The 20063-nt window shown below is 36.5% G+C and overlaps 2 protein-coding genes across 2 annotated transcripts; both read right to left on the reverse strand.

Annotated features, from left to right (window-relative positions):
- Nucleotides 1-4627: 4627 nt before the first annotated feature.
- On the reverse strand, nt 4628-5569 carry LOC102503321 (olfactory receptor 1009). The gene has a single exon (XM_006160846.1). It carries the CDS (start codon nt 5567-5569, stop codon nt 4628-4630), a length of 942 nt encoding a protein of 313 aa, XP_006160908.1.
- Nucleotides 5570-13613: 8044 nt separating this feature from the next.
- LOC102467976 (olfactory receptor 1009) lies at nt 13614-14555 on the reverse strand. The gene has a single exon (XM_006160847.1). It carries the CDS (start codon nt 14553-14555, stop codon nt 13614-13616), a length of 942 nt encoding a protein of 313 aa, XP_006160909.1.
- Nucleotides 14556-20063: the final 5508 nt, after the last annotated feature.

A 20063-nucleotide genomic window follows, 5' to 3' on the forward strand; every position in this document is an offset into this window, starting at 1 on the left:
ACTGTTCAGTTGGTCATGTGAGATCCAGCAACTTTTACCACCACAGTACAGGCTATCCCAGAATTTATTCCTTTTCCGGGTTCTCTCCGAACCATATATGGGTCTTACACAACACAGAAGATACAAGATCAGCTTTAAAAGAAATTCAAGGCAATTGCCAAAACTGGTGAGATAATCATAGCATAGATGTCAAGGCCAGAAGATGGAAAGCTATAAGAAAAGAAAATGTGAAACATCCAGCCAGAGTAGACATTGGACTCACAAGGAACGAAAGGACTGAATTCAGAAGTAGGGATTGGGAGAAAGAAGCACAGGAGGTTTTCTGCTTCTAAGGAATGCACAAGAGCATGACCCAGAAGAATGAACAATTGTGTATTTGTCACTCTAATGCACTGGCACCAAGTCACAACTATTCCAATGAACTTTTTCTCCTCTCTTTCTCTTCCTCAGTCCCAGAATATGATCCTGGAATGGGCACACAGCAGCTTCACAGTGGAAAAGATGGCGCAGCAATTAACAGAGAGTTTGATTTAGCACCTTTCAACACTACAGGCCCCAGATCCTGAGACTAAGAAGGATGCTTTCATTTGGATAAGCATGTACAGTTTGATGATACAATAGACTTAAACTTTTTAATTCTTAGAGGACAAAATAATTTGTCTCTGTTTCTGAGTAAAAGGAAAAATGTCTAGAGCTCTCTGTGATGTTAGTGGGTAGTAGAGATTTGAGAAAACATTTCAACCCTTCAAATGATGAAAATGCATAGTTTCTTTTGGTTATACTTCAGCTCTTTCATGAAACTGATTACAAATTCTCGGTAAATTACACATTATTGCGCCAGGGTTATAAGTTACTTTTAAAGTCAAAGTAAAATGACAGGACTCAAGTATTACAAGAAAAATTAGCAATCACATGACCATCTCTGAAACCCAAGCTTTTCTCAGACATGCTGCAGGTACTTCCTTTTCCGGTATTACATGTTATGATCCTGGAGTTGCTAGCAGCTGTTGTAGTGGTTAAGGTGCTGAATTCACACATGGACAACCATGGTTTGAGTCCTGGACCCAGCACCTTGAGACTCATGCTGGGTACGTGTGATGTGTGCCCAAATTCTTGAGAGGAGACTATTGGAGAAGGGATTGTAACATGACCATTTCACTGATGTGGGGAGGTTATTTCTCACTTTCCTTGTCTGTATTTTTTCTCTGTCCTACTCTTATGGTTAGAACACATGACTTATTGCAATAACAACAGAAAAGAATAGAAAAATAAGGATTCTGGTGAAAAAAAAGAGAACTGAGGAATCTGGCACATTTTGCATAACACTATTTCCAAATTTTGATCTTTTAACTAAATAGTTTTGATTAGGAGGCTGAAAATATGTTTGTAGCTTATAAAGTGACTCCACATTTATTATTGTATGGAGTCTTCACAGCAGCCTTATGATAAAGTAGATATTGTCATTGCTCTCATTTATCTTATCATGGACTTCACTGACACATCAAAAGTGCTATCACCAGGGGAACATCTTGAATATGCTACCGTGCAAACTCCAGGAATTCAGGCACAATATCCACCATCTTTACTATTGTACTCAGCACCAAGAGCCATGCCTGGCACACAGAAAAAGTTCAGTAATCATTTCCTGAATAAATTAATTCCAACTTTAAATTCTATATTTCATTTAGTCCTATCATTTTGCTTCTCTCCCATCAGACATTCTAGTATCTGTGGGAGAAACCTTATCCGTCTCAAAAACACACTGAGACAAGGTTCCTTAAGTCAAAATGGATCTTGCATAAAATATTTGATAGCAAACAATTTTTGAACTTTGGGAAAAGATAAGATAATGCATGACATCTTTCTTAAATTTCACTAGTCAGTAATCTAGTAAGGATAGGTTGATCTTCAGGGTCCTTATAGTCATATTATGTTATGATTGTGTGAATAAATATTTATTTTTCAAAATTGTGAATTATGGGGTCCAGTGGATTAGATAGTGTTTAATGCAAAGGACTCCCACATGACTGACCACAGTTCAAGTCGAAGACATGGAGGTTTTAAACTCATGTCAGGTGTATATGCATGTATCTGAAACCCAGGAGGAGAATGAAAGAGGAGAGATTGTGGTGTTGCAATCCTCCCCTGGTGGATGGTAACTCACTTTCTCTCTCTTTCTCTTGCTCTCTTTCTCTCTCTCTCTGTCTTTCTGTGTCCCCACCCATAGCACGTTCCCTAGAGAAAAATGTCTCTTTTAAAAAAAAGAAAGCAATGAAAATTTAAGAAGAGAAGAAAAAATAGAAGAGAAGGGAAGGGAAGAATGAGAGGAGGATAGGAGAGGAGAGAAGAAGGGGAAGGGAAGGAAAGGAAAAGAAAGGAAAGGGAAGGGAAGGGAAGGAAAGGAAAAGAAAGGAAAGGGAAGGGAAGGGAAGGAAAGGAAAAGAAAGGAAAGGGAAGGGAAGGGAAGGAAAGGAAAAGAAAGGAAAGGGAAGGGAAGGGAAGGAAAGGAAAAGAAAGGAAAGGGAAGGGAAGGGAAGGAAAGGAAAAGAAAGGAAAGGGAAGGGAAGGGAAGGAAAGGAAAAGAAAGGAAAGGGAAGGGAAGGGAAGGAAAGGAAAAGAAAGGAAAGGGAAGGGAAGGGAAGGAAAGGAAAAGAAAGGAAAGGGAAGGGAAGGGAAGGAAAGGAAAAGAAAGGAAAGGGAAGGGAAGGGAAGGAAAGGAAAAGAAAGGAAAGGGAAGGGAAGGGAAGGAAAGGAAAGAAGGAAATGAAAGGAAAGGAAAAGAAAGGAAAGGGGAAGAGAAAGGAAGGAGAAGAGAAGAGAGGATAGAAAGAAAGGAAAGGAAAGGAAAGGAAAGGAAAGGAAAGGAAAGGAAAGGAAAGGAAAGGAAAGGAAAGGAAAGGAAAGGAAAGGAAAGGAAAGGAAAGGAAAGGAAAGGAAAGGAAAGGAAAGGAAAGGAAAGGAAAGGAAAGGAAAGGAAAGGAAAGGAAAGGAAAGGAAAGGAAAGGAAAGGAAAGGAAAGGAAAGGAAAGGAGATGAGAGGAGAGGAAAAAAGAAAAGAGAAAAGAGAAATTGTGCATTATATAAAAACAATAGAAAACAGCTCAATATCTCATAAATCTTTGTATGTATTACTTCTCTAAAGTAATCAAAAGATTAGAAACTATTTATTTACCTTACCAGCCAATTCTGACTAGCAAAGAAAGCTTTTTTCCTTTGTTCTTATGTTCTATTATTTTTAATTTTTTCATTACTTTTTTACATTCAATCACTGATGATACTATATGTGGTGATATCTTTGACTGAACCAATTCAGTATATTTTGGATGGGAAAATTCATTTGATGTGACATAAGGAAAGCTTCTTAATCATCCCTGTGAAGTTTATTTTGGGTAAATAGGTGGACCTAAGAGTTCCTTAAAATTTTTATCATTCTCTTATCACAATTTGACTGTAACATTATAATCTCATGTAGGAAACTATCCATTTTCTCAATGAAGCTATTTCCATTTTATCTCTTCATGCAGGTACACATGTTGGAAAATTTACTTTGCAAGCTAAATAACATGATTAAATGTATAAAAGAACTGAAATCATATCAAAAGAAATTATATCAAAAGTTAAAGCCAGATTGAGAGAAAAATGCAGAACTCGGTAGCCTTCCTAGATTTCTCAGGAAATATGAGGACCCTAGCATGAGTACCTACTCTTCACATAAAGTAATGATATATCCCAGGGCTCCATACCCTCTGTACACCCAGTACTCATGACTCCTGGGAGTGATACCTACCAAATTGAGCTGTGTGGAGAAGGGCCTATAATCAACAATGTCATTTCCCAATATATTTTGGTAGACGATATCCAGATTCAGAAGGCACTATGTTATGAACAATCAGGTCCAATCTACCAAAAGTCAAGAGACTCTCTAAACATCTGTCAGAAAATGTAATCTTTGAAAAATATAGGCCTGACCCAATATGTACACGCTCTTTCAGTTGTGGAATTTAATAGAGATGGACACAAGTCTCTTGATTGCTACACATGGGTACAGTAGATCATTCATTTCTCATATACTTGAACACAGATCTGTCTTCAGCCTCTAAAGTAGATGTAGGTATTTATGTCAAAGCTACCCTAGAAACCTGACATCTATGACAAGGAGTCATTTTCCAATCATAAATTAAACTATAAAATCTTACATATTTTTTAACAGGTTGCTAATAATGGGAGTTACATGTGAGTGTGAAACTTGCACTACTGAAATTTTAAATACTATTGATAAGAAATTAACAGAACAAGAAATTTTAATATCAGAATGATAAAATTACGATTTACTATTAAGCAATAAAATAAAGTCTTTTTAAAAATAATCTGATGATGAGGCCTGTAAAGGAACAAATTTAATGTGCCGCGATTTAGTATAATATTGACTTGCTATAAAAAAATACAAAAAGGAAATAATAAATTCATATTTATTGAATAGATGAAAAAATGATTGGATGGGTGAATGGGTGAAGGAATACAAAACAGACCTCAAACACTGGCAAGTATCCTTGAATTTAATGCACGCACACGACTAGTCCTGTTTTATAACATTTCTTCCCACCAATTTTTTTTTCTAGATAAGAATTTAGGTTGTGCAAAATTTCCTTCTAGTAACAGTTCTGCAAATGGCATCTTTGACCTCCTTGTTTCTCAAGCTGTAGATAAGTGGGTTCAACATGGGAATTACTGCTGTATAGAACACAGACACCACTTTATTGAGATCCAGGGAGAAACTAGCACTGGGACGTACATAAATAAAGAAGAGTGTACCGTAGAGGATGGAGACAGCAGTCAAATGGGAAGAGCAGGTAGAAAAGGCTTTCTGTCTGCCATCAGCAGAACGAATCCTCAGGATGGCAGTGAGGATGTAAGCATAGGAGAAAAGGATAGTCAGACCACTCAAGACTCCCACAGCTCCAGCCACAACAAAAACTATCAACTTAGTGAGTGTGGGGTCTGCACACACAAGGGAAAGGAGAGGGAATATGTCACAGAAGAAATGATTGATGACATTAGGACCACAAAAAGGGAGACGGAATGCATTTGTTGTATGAGTCATGGTGTTCATGAAGCCAATGACATATGAACCCACCACCAGCTGTAGGCAGAGTCTCTGGGACATAGCCACAGAATACAGTAACGGGTTACAGATGGCAACGTAGCGATCATAGGCCATGGATGCCAATAGAAAACACTCTACTGCCACAAAGAACCCAAAAAACCATTGCTGTAAGGCACAACCCAAGAAAGAGATGACTTTCCTCTTCATAAAGAAATCATTGAGCATCTTGGGGCTCACAACTGAGGAGAAGCAGATATCCACAAAGGACAAATGGCTGAGGAAAAAGTACATGGGTGTGTGAAGGCGGGAGTCAATTCTGATCAGAATAATCATGCCCAGGTTTCCAGTTAGATTGATGATGTAGAAACTCAGAAAGAGCAGGAAGAGGAAGACTTGTAGTTGGGGGTTATAATTCAAGCCTGTAAAAATAAACTTAGTGACCCTTGTGTAGTTTTCATCAGCCATTGACTGTGTCTGGTATCCACTAAAAGAAGAAAATAAAAATTCGCAACAGATTTGGTGAACATATCATAAATTTAACATGGTAAAAATGTACCAGGAACTGCGAATGAGTTAAGGATGATATGCATTTGTTGCATCATGTATCTGAGAAAGAAAATTGAGATATACACACATGCAAATTAATAGATCTAAAACCATGACAAATTAAGACTGGAAACCCATCTATATATGGTTGAGAAAATACATCACCACAAAAAAGAGACAAAAGTTCATTCAAGGTCCTATGACTAATTACTCACAGTTGGTTTCAAAATACATGCCTAGTACCACACATCTGGCATAATGGTACAGCAAAATGGGACTGAGGCAAGCTGGAGAAGAAAAGCAGTAACTCATTTCTAGATCATTGCTGTGCAGGTTACAATTAAAACTTAATGCTAAAGGCATGTTCTCTAAAAGTTCTAGAACCTACTTCCTGTGACCCTGGGAAAGTTACTTATCTTTATCAGTAATACAGGAATTATAAACATGAATGATGACAATGATAGCAATCATACTTACCTTTAGATGTGGTAACTAAGTGAGATTCTGCATGCAAAGAATCAACCTAGTAGAGTCTTACTGGATATCTAGATATATCTCCAATAATTATTAGTTTTGTCATATTAGTTCATCTCTCTAAAAGACCTGCATGCCAAGTATTATTACATCTTTTTAAATAATAGGGAAATTTAAAGTAATCCCACATTCACAAAGCTAGAAATGGCAAAAGCACACTTTAACATGTCTGTCACACTTCAAACATGGGCTCTACACTTATACTTCCTCCAAAGGAAGGACTATACATCTTTTTTAAGCACTTTCAAAGAATGATTTCCATGCCTTTATGATTCATTTGAACTCAAAGATAACCAAAAGAAAATAAATAAATCTGAAAATGAGCAAAATTTTCTACTTTCTCAATTGATCATTCTGTCTCCATATCTAAGTATAATCATGGTCCTATCAGTTCTCAGAAACTTTGCTGCTTAATTCATTAATTGTGACTAGAATTCTTACCCTTTGAACTCTAATAATTTTCAATAACTTAACATATAGACATCAATATGTAAATGCACAGGAAGCTACATGTACTGTACTTTTTTTTTTTTCTTAGCTAGAATATTGGGAGTCCAACATCACTGTCTAAAGTTGTTCAGTCATTCTCTGTCAGTCTTGGTTTTTTTCACCTTCCTAAGCCAGTCTTCTAGCCACAATTACTTTCTCTATTTCTTTTTGTGCTCAAAATAGAAAACAGGGCTCCATTAAGGTCACAATCATCCTCTATGTTCAGAGCACTGGGATATCAGGTCCAAACTACGATAGCCTTTCCCACACCAGGATTTCACCTGGTGTCTTAGAGCAGGGTATGAGTCGAATTCAAGACTATCTTTACTTACTCTGCTGTTAAACGTTTCTGTCCCATTTTATACTTCTGTGATTATGCTTTGATCCAGTCACAGAATTTTGACTTGTTTAAATCGTCTCTTCTGAGATTTTGCAGAATCATCCAGCAATATGAAAATCATACAGATCCTGGCCATGAATCAAATATATACAGTATTTAAATACAACCTAAAATAACTTATATTCTTTAACTTATTAAATATCAGGTAAAAATACAATCAGAAAGCTATTTTAAAATTCTCAACTTATTATATTCTAATAAAATCCCTCCTCTTAAAAGATGATCTTAAATCTAAATAAAAAATCAGTCATGTTTTCCCAGCTTCATTTCTACCCTTAACATAGCTACCTTCACACAGGGAATATAGACATTTAACTTTATTCTATATTCCTTCCAACAAAAAGGCTGCAGGCTTCACTGTAAACATAATCTGAGTTATTGTCAATTAGTTAAAAATTGTCTGATCTAATTGCAACACTTCTTCTGTTCTTATTGAACACACTGTGTCCCCAAAGTGTACCATACCTTGGTAACGGCACTCCTAAGGGAAAGTACAATTTCAGTATTGTACACTCAATCAGCCCAATGAGATCTATTTTCTATTAATTTTGTGTTTGTTCTTTTTAATCTACTTATTTTTTACAATAATTCTTATGTTAAGTATTAATTTATATACAATAGTTTTACATGTTTGTGAAGTATAGCATAGCTATTCAAATACATAAGCAATGTGTAACAATTAAATCAGTCCAGCTAATACTTTGTGTTTTAGAAGTTTTGCCTTAGGGTACATGTGCTCCCTGAGAAAAAGAGAAACAGACAGTCAGATGGCCAGTGAGAAATCACACTCCCAGGGTAGATGACCATGCCAAAATCCCTTCTCCTCCATTTTTCTCAGATCTTGGATATCCGTGCACATGTCCCATGCATGAATTTTAAGCCACCAGGTCCAGGACTCGATCTGCAGTCGGCCATGTGGAAGTCTAGCAATGTAACTTCTATACCATCTGCTGGTACCAACAAAATATTTTTATGATTTATCTTTATCATATATAAAATTACATTTCTTTTTTTATTTTCTGAAGTTTCCCAGAGGACATGTGTGCATGCTAGAAATGGATGAAAGAGGGAGGGGGAAAGTAAGAAATCACCCCTGTGAGGAATGGTCACATGGCAATTCTTTCTTCTTCATTTTGCCCTTCTTTCAATTTTTAGCATACACACACACTCACACAGACACACACACACACACACACACACACACACAAACACACCACATGTTTCTCAAGCCTCCATGTCCAAACTCAAACTGTTCAGTTGGTCATGTGAGATCCAGCAACCTTTAACACCACAGTACAGACTATTCCAGAATTTATTCCTTTTCTGTGTTCTCTCCGAGCCATATATGGGTCTTACACAACACAGAAGATACAAGATCAGCTTTAAAAGAAACTCAAGGCAATTGCCAGAACTGGTGAGATAATCATAGCATAGATGTCAAGGCCAGAAGATGGAAAGCTGTAAGAAAAGAAAATGTGAAACGTCCAGCCAGAGTAGACATTGGTCTCACAAGGAACGAAAGGACTGAATTCAGAAATAGGGATTGGGAGAAAGAAGCACAGGAGGTTTTCTGCTTCTAAGGAATGCACAAGAGCATGCCCCAAAAGAATGAACAATTGTCCTGGCCCTCAGGACAGTTGAACAGGTTCCTTGGGGGAGGGAGTGAGAGATGGGACAAACACACGCACACACAATACGAGGTGCTGGTCAAGTCGTCTTCTTCCATCTACTTCCATTTATTGAGGAGAAAAGGCGAGTTATATATAGCTGGTGGGAACCAATTGGTTGCCCGAAATGCAAATGAGATAGAACAGCATGAACCAATCATTGGTGTGGGTGGACGTCTCCCCTTGCCTAGAAACCCAACCACTTCTGGGGAGAACGGTTGGTCACATAATTTCTGAGAAATGGTTTGCTAAGTGAGGAAGTGAAGCCTAATGGTTTCCAAGATGGTAGATAGCTCAAGATGGCAGATAGCTCAAGATGGCTTCTGTATGCAGTGCTCGCCACAAACAATTGTGTATTTGTCACTCTAATGCACTGGCACCAAATCACAACTATTCCAATGAACTTTTTCTCCTCTCTTTCTCTTCTTCAGTCTCAGAATATGATCCTGGAATGGGCACACAGCAGCTTCACAGTGGAAAAGACAGTGCAGCAATAAACAGAGAGTTTGATTTAGTACCTCTCAGGAATACAGGCTCCAGATCCTGAGACTAAGAAGGATGCTTACATTTGGATAAGCATGTGTAGTTTGACAATACAATAGATTTGAACTTTTTAATGCTTAAAGGACAAAATAATTTGTCTCTGTTTCTGAGTGAAAGGAAAAGTGTTTAGAGCTCTCTGTGATGTTAGTGGGTGGGAATGATTTGAGAAAACATTTCAACCCTTCAAATGATGAAAATGAGTAGTTTCTTTCGGTTATACTTCAGCTCTTTCATGAAACTGATTACAAATTCTCGGTAAATTACACATTATTGCCCCAGGTTTAAAAGTTACTTTAAAAGTCAAAGTAAAATGACAAGACTCGATTATTACAAGAAAAATTAGCAATCACATGACCATCTCTGAAACCCAAGCTTTTCTTGGACACGCTGCAGGTACTTCCTTTTCTGGCATTACATGTTAAGATCCTGGAGTTGCTAGCAGCTGTCCTAGCGGTAAAGGTGCTGAATTCACACATGGACAACCACAGTTTGAGTCCTGGATCCAGCACCTTGAGACTCATGCCAGTACATATGATGCGTGCCCAAATTCCTGAGAGGAGATTAGTGGAGAAGGGATTGTAGCATGACCATTCCACGAATGGTGGGAGGTTATTTCTCACTTTCCTTGTCTCTGTATTTTTTCTCTGTCCTACTCCTCTGGTGAGAACACATGACTTATGGCAATAACAACAAAAAAAAATAGAAAAATAAGGATTCTGCTGAAAAAAAAAAGAACTGGGGAATCTGGCACATTTTGCATAACACTCTCTTTCCAAATTTTGATCTTTGAACTGAATTGTTTTGATTAGGAGGCTGAAAATTTGTTTGTAACTTATAAAGTGCCTCCGCATTTATTATTTTATAGAGTCTTCACAACAGCCTTATGATAAAGTACATATTGTCATTACTTTCATTTATCTTATCATGGACTTCACTGACACATCAAAAGTGTTATCACCAGGGGAACATCTTGGATCTGCTACCCTGCAAACTCCAGGAATTCAGGCACAATGTCCACCATCTTTACCATTGTACTCAGCACCAAGAGTTATGCCTGGAATTTTGCGTCATTTTGTTGGCAACATCGACCTGTTCAAATAATTTCATCTAATAATTATAGAGACTCCTTACCATGCACCATTTGCCTGGAATTTGTTGAGCCTGTTCCAACTTATAATATCTTACGAAGTCCTTGTTGTAGGAATGCTTGGTTTCATAGAGACTGTTTACAGGTTCAAGCAATAAATGCTGGAGTGTTTTTCTTCAGGTGTACAATATGTAATAATAGTGATATCTTTCAGAAAGAGATGTTGAGAATGGGCATTCATATTCTTGAAAAAGATGCATCTTGGGAATTAGAAGAAAATGCTTATCAAGATCTTCTGCAGTACCACAAGCATTGTGATGTCCGAAGATGTCGTTGCAAAGAAGGGCAAGATTATAATGCACCTCATAGCAAATGGGAAATAAAACGCTGTCAGTGTTGTGTTTCTAGTGGAACACATTTAGCCTATTCCTCACTACAATCATGGGAACAAAACTGGGAGTGTTTGGAATGTAGAGGTATTATCTACAACTCAGGTAATATTTTACAGTTTTGAATAAAAGCGTTTAAAAAAAAATAAAGACTTATGCCTGGCACACAGAAAAAGTTCAGTAAACATTTCCTGAGTAAATAAATTCCAACTTTAAATTCCATATTTCTTTTAGTCCTATCATTTTGCTTCGCTCCCATCAGACATTCTAGTATCTGTGGGAGAAACCTTATCCATCTCTGAAACACACTGAGACAAGGTTCCTTAAGTCAAAATGGATCTTGCATAAAATATTTGATAGCAAACAATTGTTGGACTTTGGGAAATCATAAGATAATGCATGACATTTTTTTCTTAAATTTCACTAGTCAGTAATCGGGTAAGGATAGGTTGATCTTTAGGGTTCTTACAGCTATATCATATTATGATTGTGTGACTACATGTTTATTTTTCAAAATTGTGAATTATGGGGGCCAGTAGATGAGATAGTGTTTAATGCAAAGGACTCCCACATGACTGACCACAGTTCAAGTCGAAGACATGGAGGTTTTAAACTCATGTCAGGTGTATATGCATGCATCTGAAACCCAGGAGGAAAATGAAAGAGGAGAGATTGTGGTGTGGCCATCTCCCCCGGTGGATGGTTACTCACTTTCTCTTTTATCCCCTCTCTCTTTTTCTTTCTTTTTGTCTTTTCGTGTCTCTGGCCATAGCATATACCCTAGAGCAAAATTGTCTCTTTAAAATCAAGAAAGCAATGAAAAGTAAAGAAGAGAAGAAAGAGAAGAGAAAAGAGTAGAGAAGGGAAGGGAAGAAAGAGAGGAGGAGAGGGGAGAAGAAGAGAAGAGATGAAGAGAAAAGTAAAGAAGAGAGAAGAGGAGAGAAAGGAAAGGAAATAAAATAAAAGGGAAAAGACAAAAGAAGGAAAGAAAAAAGGAAAGCCAAGAGGAAAGGAAAGGGAAGGGAAGAAGAGCAAGGGGAGGAGAGAGGAAGGAGAGCAGAAGAGAGGAAAGAAAATAAAAAGGAACGGAAAGAGGAAAGGAGAGGAGAGGAGAGAAAAGAAGAGAGGAGAGGAGAGGAGAGGAGAGGAGAGGAGAGGAGAAAACAGAAAGAAGAGAAAAGAAAAAAAGAAAAGAAAAGAAAAATGAAAAAAAGAAGAGAAAAGTGAAAGAAATTGTGCATTATGTAAAAACAATAGAAAATAGCTCAATAGCTCATAAATCTTTGTATGTATTATTTCTCTAAAGTAATCAAAAGATTAGAAACTATTTATTTACCTTACCAGCCAATTCTGACTTTCAAAGAAAGCTTTTTTTCTTTGTTCTTATTTTCTATTATTTTTAATATTTTTAATTATTTTTTTACATTCAGTCATTGATGATACTATATGTGGTGATATCTTTGACTAAACCAATACAGTATATTTTGGATGGGAAAATTCATTTGGTATGGTGTAATGACATAAGGAAAGCTTCTTAATCGTCCCCGTGAAGTTTATTTTGAACAAATAGGTGGAACTTAGAGTTTCTTAAAATTTTTAGCATTCTCTTATCACAATTTGACTGTAACATTATAATGTCATATAGGAAACTATTCATTTTCTCAATGAAGCTCTTTCCATTTCATCTCTTCATGCCAGTACACATGTTGGAACATTCACTTTGCAAGCTAAATAATGTGATTGAATGTATAAAAGAACTTGAAATCATGTCAAATCAAACAAAACAAAAATGTTAAAGCCAGATTGAGAGATAAAATGTAGAACTGGGTAGCCTTCCTAGGTTTCTCAGGAAATATGAGGACTCTGGCATGAGTACCTACTCTTCATATGAAGTAATGATGTATCGCAGGGCTCCATACCATGTGTACACCCACAGTACTCATGACTCCTGGGAGTGATGCCTACCAAATTGAGTTGTGTGGATGTGCCTCTTAGAGATGCTTGGAATCTCCTGGTATTATTGGAAATCAGCAGATCTATATGAAGGGCCTATATTCAACAACGTTATTTCTCAATATATTTTTGGTAGACCATTTCCAGATTCAGAAGGCACTATATTATGAACAATCAGGTCCAATGTACCAAACATCAAGAGACTCTCTAAACATCTGTTAGAAAATTTAATCTTGATAAAACATAGGCCTGACCCATTATGTAAAAGCTTTTTCAGTTGTGAAATATAATATATATTGCTATAAATGGGTACAGTAGATCATTCATTTGTCATATACTTGAACGCAGATCTGTCTTCAGTCCTTAAGGCAGATGTAGGTCTTTGTACCAAAGTTACCCTGAAAACCTGGTGTGTATAACCTAGAGTCTTATTCCATACATGAATTAAACTATAAAATTGTACATTTATTTTTACAGGGCACAGTGATGGCAGCCAGATGAGAGTGTGAAACTTGCACTACTAACTTTTTAAATTCTAATGCTAAGATATCAACAGGAAAAGGAATTTTAATATCAGAATGATAAAACCACCAACTGAAATTAAGCAATAAAATAAAGCCTTTTTGAAAATAACTGGACTACGAAGGGTCCAAAAGAAGCAAATTAAATGGTCTGTGAGTTTGAACTGTAATATTGAAAAGTTAGAGAGAAAAGATTACACATAAGACAAAATAAGTCCATATTTATTGATTAAATGAATAAATTATTTGGAATGGTGAAAGGATAAAGGGATGCCAAACAGTCCTCACACACTGGCAAGTCTCCACAAATATTATGTACTCACCCAATTTGTCTGTTCTTTTTATGTTTCTTCTCTCCAATTTCCTTTCTAGATAAGAATTTAAGTAGTGCAAAAATTCCTTCTAGTAACGGTTCTGCGAATGGCATCTTTGACCTCCTTGTTTCTCAAGCTGTAGATAAGTGGGTTTAACATGGGAATCACTGCTGTGTAGAACACAGACACCACTTTATTGAGATTCAGGGAGAAACTGGCGCTAGGCCTTACATAAATAAAGAACAGTGTACCGTAGAGTATGGAGACAGCAGTCAGATGGGAAGAGCAGGTGGAAAAGGCTTTGCGTCTCCCATCAGCAGAACGAATCCTCAGGATGGCAGTGAGGATGTAAACATAGGAGATCAGGATAGTCAGACCACTCAAGACTCCCACAGCTCCAGCCACAACAAAAACTATCAACTTATTGAGTCTGGTGTCAGCACACACAAGGGAAAGGAGAGGGAATATGTCACAGAAGAAATGATTGATGACATTAGGACCACAAAAAGGGAGACGGAATGCATTTGTTGAATGAGTCATGGTGTTCAAGAAGCCAATGACATGTAGACCCACAACCAGCTGTATGCAAAGTCTCTGAGACATAGCTACTGAATACAATAATGGGTTACAGATGGCAACGTAGCGGTCATAGGCCATGGATGCCAACAGAAAACACTCTGCTGTAACAAAATACCCAAAAAACCACTGTTGCAAAGCACAACCCAAGAAAGAGATGACTTTTCTCTTCATAAAGAAATCAGTGAGCATCTTGGGGATCACGACTGAAGAAAAGCAGATATCCACAAAGGACAAGTGACTGAGGAAAAAGTACATGGGTGTGTGAAGGTGGGAGTCAATTCTGATGAGAACAATCATGCCTAGGTTTCCAGTTAGATTGATGATGTAGAAACTCAGAAAGAGCAGGAAGAAGAAGACTTGTAATTGGGGATTATAATTCAAGCCTGTGAAAATAAACTCAGTGACCCTTGTGTAGTTCTCATCAGCCATTGACTGCGTCTGGTTTCCACTAGAAGAAGAACAAAAGATTCACGACACATTCAGTCAATATGTCATCAAATATTTAACATGGTAAAAATATACCAGGAACTACAAAAGAGTTAAGGATGGTATGTAGCTGAGAAGCCAAATCATGTAGTTGAGAAACAAAACTATGTCACTAAGAAAATGAGATATACCTACATGCAAAATAATAGAACTGAAACCATGGCAATTTAAGACTGTGAAAATTTGTCTATATATGAATGAGGAAATACAACCCTACAAGAGACAAAAGCTCATTCAAGGTCCTATAACTAATTACTTAGAGTTGGTTTCAAAATACATGCCTAGTACCACACGTCTGGTTTAATGGTACAGGAAAATGGGAGTGAGGCAAGCTGGAGAAGAAAAGCAGCCACTCATTTCTAGATCCGTGCTGTACAGATTACAATTACAACTTAAGGCTAAATGCATGTTCTCTAAATGTTCTAGAGCCTACTTCCTCTGATCCTATGAAAATTACTTATCTTCATCAGTAAGAAAAGAATTATAACTATTGATAAAAATACTACTTACCTTTAAATGTGATAATTAAATGAGATAATACATACAAAGAATCTACATAGTAGAATCTTACTGGATATCTAGATACATGTTCAATAGTTATTCATTGTATGTCACATAGCTAATCTCTCTGAAAAACCTGCATGCTAAATACTATTACATCATTTAATATAGTGGGAGAATTGAGGTCCTCCTACATTCCTGCAGCTAGAAATGGCAAAAGTAGGCTTTAATATGCCTGTCAAGCTCTACGTTTGAACCAAAGGAAAGATTATACATCTTTTTAAACCACATTAAAGGAATGATTCTTGTGCCTTAGTGATTCCTTTGATCTCGAAGATATCCAAAAGAAAATAAATAAATCTGAAAAAAAGCAAAATTTTTCTATCCTCAATTTATCTTTATGTCACCCATTATAAGTGTAATCATAGTCATATCAGCCAGTTCTTAGAACCTTTGCTGCTTAATTCCTTAATTTTGGCTCAAATTCTTGCCCTTTGATCAGTAATAATTGTCAGCCACCTAGAATATGAACATCAACATGGAAATGGCACAGAAAGCTACTTATCCTCTACTTTTAATTGTTTTCTTTGCCTGGGGTTTCAAAATACATGCCTAGTACCACACGTCTGGTTTAATGGTACAGGAAAATGGGAGTGAGGCAAGCTGGAGAAGAAAAGCAGCCACTCATTTCTAGATCCGTGCTGTACAGATTACAATTACAACTTAAGGCTAAATGCATGTTCTCTAAATGTTCTAGAGCCTACTTCCTCTGATCCTATGAAAATTACTTATCTTCATCAGTAAGAAAAGAATTATAACTATTGATAAAAATACTACTTACCTTTAAATGTGATAATTAAATGAGATAATACATACAAAGAATCTACATAGTAGAATCTTACTGGATATCTAGATACATGTTCAATAGTTATTCATTGTATGTCACATAGCTAATCTCTCTGAAAAACCTGCATGCTAAATACTATTACATCATTTAATATAGTGGGAGAATTGAGGTCCTCCTACATTCCTGCAGCTAGAAATGGCAAAAGTAGGCTTTAATATGCCTGTCAAGCTCTACGTTTGAACCAAAGGAAAGATTATACATCTTTTTAAACCACATTAAAGGAATGATTCTTGTGCCTTAGTGATTCCTTTGATCTCGAAGATATCCAAAAGAAAATAAATAAATCTGAAAAAAAGCAAAATTTTTCTATCCTCAATTTATCTTTATGTCACCCATTATAAGTGTAATCATAGTCATATCAGCCAGTTCTTAGAACCTTTGCTGCTTAATTCCTTAATTTTGGCTCAAATTCTTGCCCTTTGATCAGTAATAATTGTCAGCCACCTAGAATATGAACATCAACATGGAAATGGCACAGAAAGCTACTTATCCTCTACTTTTAATTGTTTTCTTTGCCTGGAAAATTAGAGTCCAGCATCATTGACCAAAGCTGCTCAGTCCCTCTTTTTCAGTCTTGGTGTTTTCCCTTGCCCAAGCCACTCTTCTAGCCACATTTTGGTTTCTCTACTTCATTCTGTGCTTGGAATAGAAAACAAGACTCCATCAAGATCAAGTCACAATCATCCGCTATGTTCAGAGCAGTAGGATACCATAACCAAACTCTGATCACCTTCCCTTAGACAAGATATCAACATAGCTTAGACCAGGATATGAGTGAATTCAAGACTGACTTTTCTTACTCTGCTGTTAGACATTTATGACCCATTTAATACTTTTGTGATTATGCTTCGGTCCAGTCAGAATTTTCACTTTTCTCTGAATAACTCATCTCTTCTTAGATTTTGAAGAATCATCCAGCAACAATGAAAATCAGGCATATCATGGCCATGAATCTAATGTATAAAGTATTTTAATTCAACTTAAAATAACTTACATTCTTGAACTTATTGAAAATAAGGTAAAAAATGCAAGCAGAAAACTATTTAAAAGTTCTCAACTTACATTCTAATGGACCCTTCCCTCTTCTTAAAAGATGATGTTAAATCTAAACAAGAAATGAGTCATGTTTCTCAGGTTTTGTTCATACCCTTAACATAGCTGCCTTCACACAGGGAATGTAGTCATTTGATTTTATTCTATATTTTCCTCCTCTCCCCCCAAAAAAGGAAAAATGTGGAAGGCTTCACTGTAAACATAATCAGAGTCATTGTCAATTAGACAAAAGTTGTGTGACCTAATTGCATCATTTCTTTTTATTGTTATTGAGGACGTTGTGTCCCCAAAGTGTACCATATCTTGGGAATGAGGCTTCTAAGGGGAAGAGCAATTTAAGTTTTGTACACTAAGTTAGCCCAATGAGATCCATTTCCTATTAACTTTGTGATTGCCTTTTTAATTACTCATTTTATATCATTGTTATTTTAATTTTTAATTTATACATAATAATTGCACATGTTTGTGAGGGACAGTGTGTTTATTCAAATACATGTGTAACGAGTAAGGATTAAATCATGCCAACTAACATTCATCATCTGCAACATTTGTCATTACTTTGTGTTGTGCACATTCAAAATCTGTTCTTCTGGTTGTTTTGAACTGTATGTTGCATTGTCACTAACTTTTTTTTACTCTACTGTTCTATAATATCTATATTCCAGTCAACGTTTTACATAGACTCTCTCTCTCTTTTTTTTTTTCCTCTTTTTGTCAAGAGGGAGCATGCACTCACCAGAGAACAAGACAGAAGGAGGAGAGTTGGGAACCAGCCGGTGGTATGACAATTAAGGCCCTGGACTCCCACATGGCTAATCACGGTTGTATAATTTTCATTCTCACTAACAAGCATTACCCTTCCTCCTTAGCCTTGACAGCAGTTATTATTCTTTGGAGTTATGTTTGCTGTTTGCTGGATACGGTGTCTCCTTTTCCTTTACTTCCAGCCTAAGTATCCTTAGTATCTTTTCCTGTACTTCTTCAGTATTACAAGTATTATAGTATTGTCAGTATTGAAGTAGTACAGGAAAGGATGAGCCTCTAGAGGTTCTTAGCCATCACTACCCCTCTCGCTCTTGCATTGATATCATGAGAACAGAAAGGAAAAAAATGGAACATAGATTTTCCTTAGACACAGCATTTACCACATGTTGCCAAAAAAATTAGTTTTTCTTAGACTTTGCCCAAAAGATGTAGAAAGCTTAACTATTATAAGACTGGAAGAAAACACCTTCTGATGTTGTGTTAACTGGTCATTAAGCTTTAGCAAGAGATTATATCTGAACTGTTAGAGTGTGGTAAAGAAAACGCACTTCTTACTGCTGAGAAAAGAATAACAACAAAATCCACAAACCATTTCAATTATGTTTTATCTCCAGTGTAAATGGCATTAACCTGAAAAAAGAGCCATTCATTTTCTGTTATATTTTTATAGTGTTAATATTAATAGTTATTACTAATGATATAAATTTTATTATGTTTAATGTTGTTAAGAAAACTGAGAATTGTTTGATTCCCTCCCCCCCATTTTTTGGGTAGAGGATTGAATTACCTTCATATCTTCAAGGTGATAGAAATGCTAATTACCCTCATTTGATCATCACACACACTCATCTGTCCTAAGAATGATACTGTAGCCCATTAATATGTACAATTATTATGTGTCAATTAATAAGGAATATCCTCAGGCGTGCATATCCTTTATAGATTTTAGTCTAAAACATGAAAATTTTATATCTAAGTCTGTTTTTTAGCCCAAAAAGCATAGTTTTTCCATAATATACATTTTTCCCTCAAGCTTTTACCAATTTATTTTATTTTATAATTTCTTTACATTTTTTGTACATTGTTATGCAGGACAATATTGTATTTTCAGAGTAAGCAAAGAATGTGTGATGATCAAGTCAAGGATATTGCATGTACATTGTTTTTCAACAAAAATCTTGACCTTAATCTTATGTCTGTTGTTAAAATATGTTGGCCTGAGAAATCTTTCATATTTCTGCTTTAGCTTCCATAGGCAAACTATGACTCCACTTAAAACTCATTTGGAAAACTGTTTCCTTAGTAAAGTGGCTAAGTTACAGCCAGTCCCAGCAGCTAGACTTCACTCAATCACAAACACCTTGCCTTTTAAACTGTGTTAAGGTAGACAGACTTCAAGATGTAACCAATTCAATTATTTCTCGATCTCATTTCCTCATTTTCATTTTTGTATGTACACCGTCTGCTGATCCAAAACACATTACTTTCTTGATCTTGGGTTGTTTCTTTATAATCCAAGAGAAATAGCAAAGAATTAGGTTTATTTTCTTTGGTGGTAAATGATCCGTACTTGTTTCCATGGCCAACTAGTAACCAGGAACTGGAGGTCTTCGACCTATACTACATTTGAGTGCAATCTCTTTGTTCATCATCTTATGATTTCTCTCCTCTGACTATCTCCATTGTACTTTCCATCCTAAAAGCTTGTGAGATGATCTACCTTCACCTACTTAGAGCTTAGAAATTCTGCAATGAACACCAAACCTGTATGGTTCTCAGTTCCCTTCACAAGACACACTTTTACCCTCTGTCCAGGAATGTACAAAGTCTCCACAACTGTCAGGTACTGCTGCAAAATAAACACCCTGTAGTAGAACCCTTTCTGAGATCATCAAGGGACCACCCAAAAAATCACTTTAAGGCCAGCCCAGTGGTGCAGTGGAAATGCAATGCCCCACAATGTTGGGCCCACCTGGATGTCCCCCTGTACATGCTGGGCATACAAGTGTCTGATCTGGGCTGAAGCTGGGGGTGGATACAGTGTGAGGATCCTGTTGTGAGTACCCTCTCTCCCTTTTTCTCTCTGAAGAGATCAACATTTAAAAAATATTTAAAATCCCAAACTTAGAGTTATTGTTCTATATAATAACCAAGTGTTAAAATTTTTCATCTATGGGGAACCAGCAGTTAGCGTAATGGCTATGTCGCTGGACTCCCACGTAATC

The sequence above is a fragment of the Tupaia chinensis genome, unplaced genomic scaffold (genome assembly GCF_000334495.1).
Source record: "Tupaia chinensis unplaced genomic scaffold, TupChi_1.0 Scaffold000709_1, whole genome shotgun sequence".
Classification (NCBI taxonomy): domain Eukaryota; kingdom Metazoa; phylum Chordata; class Mammalia; order Scandentia; family Tupaiidae; genus Tupaia; species Tupaia belangeri.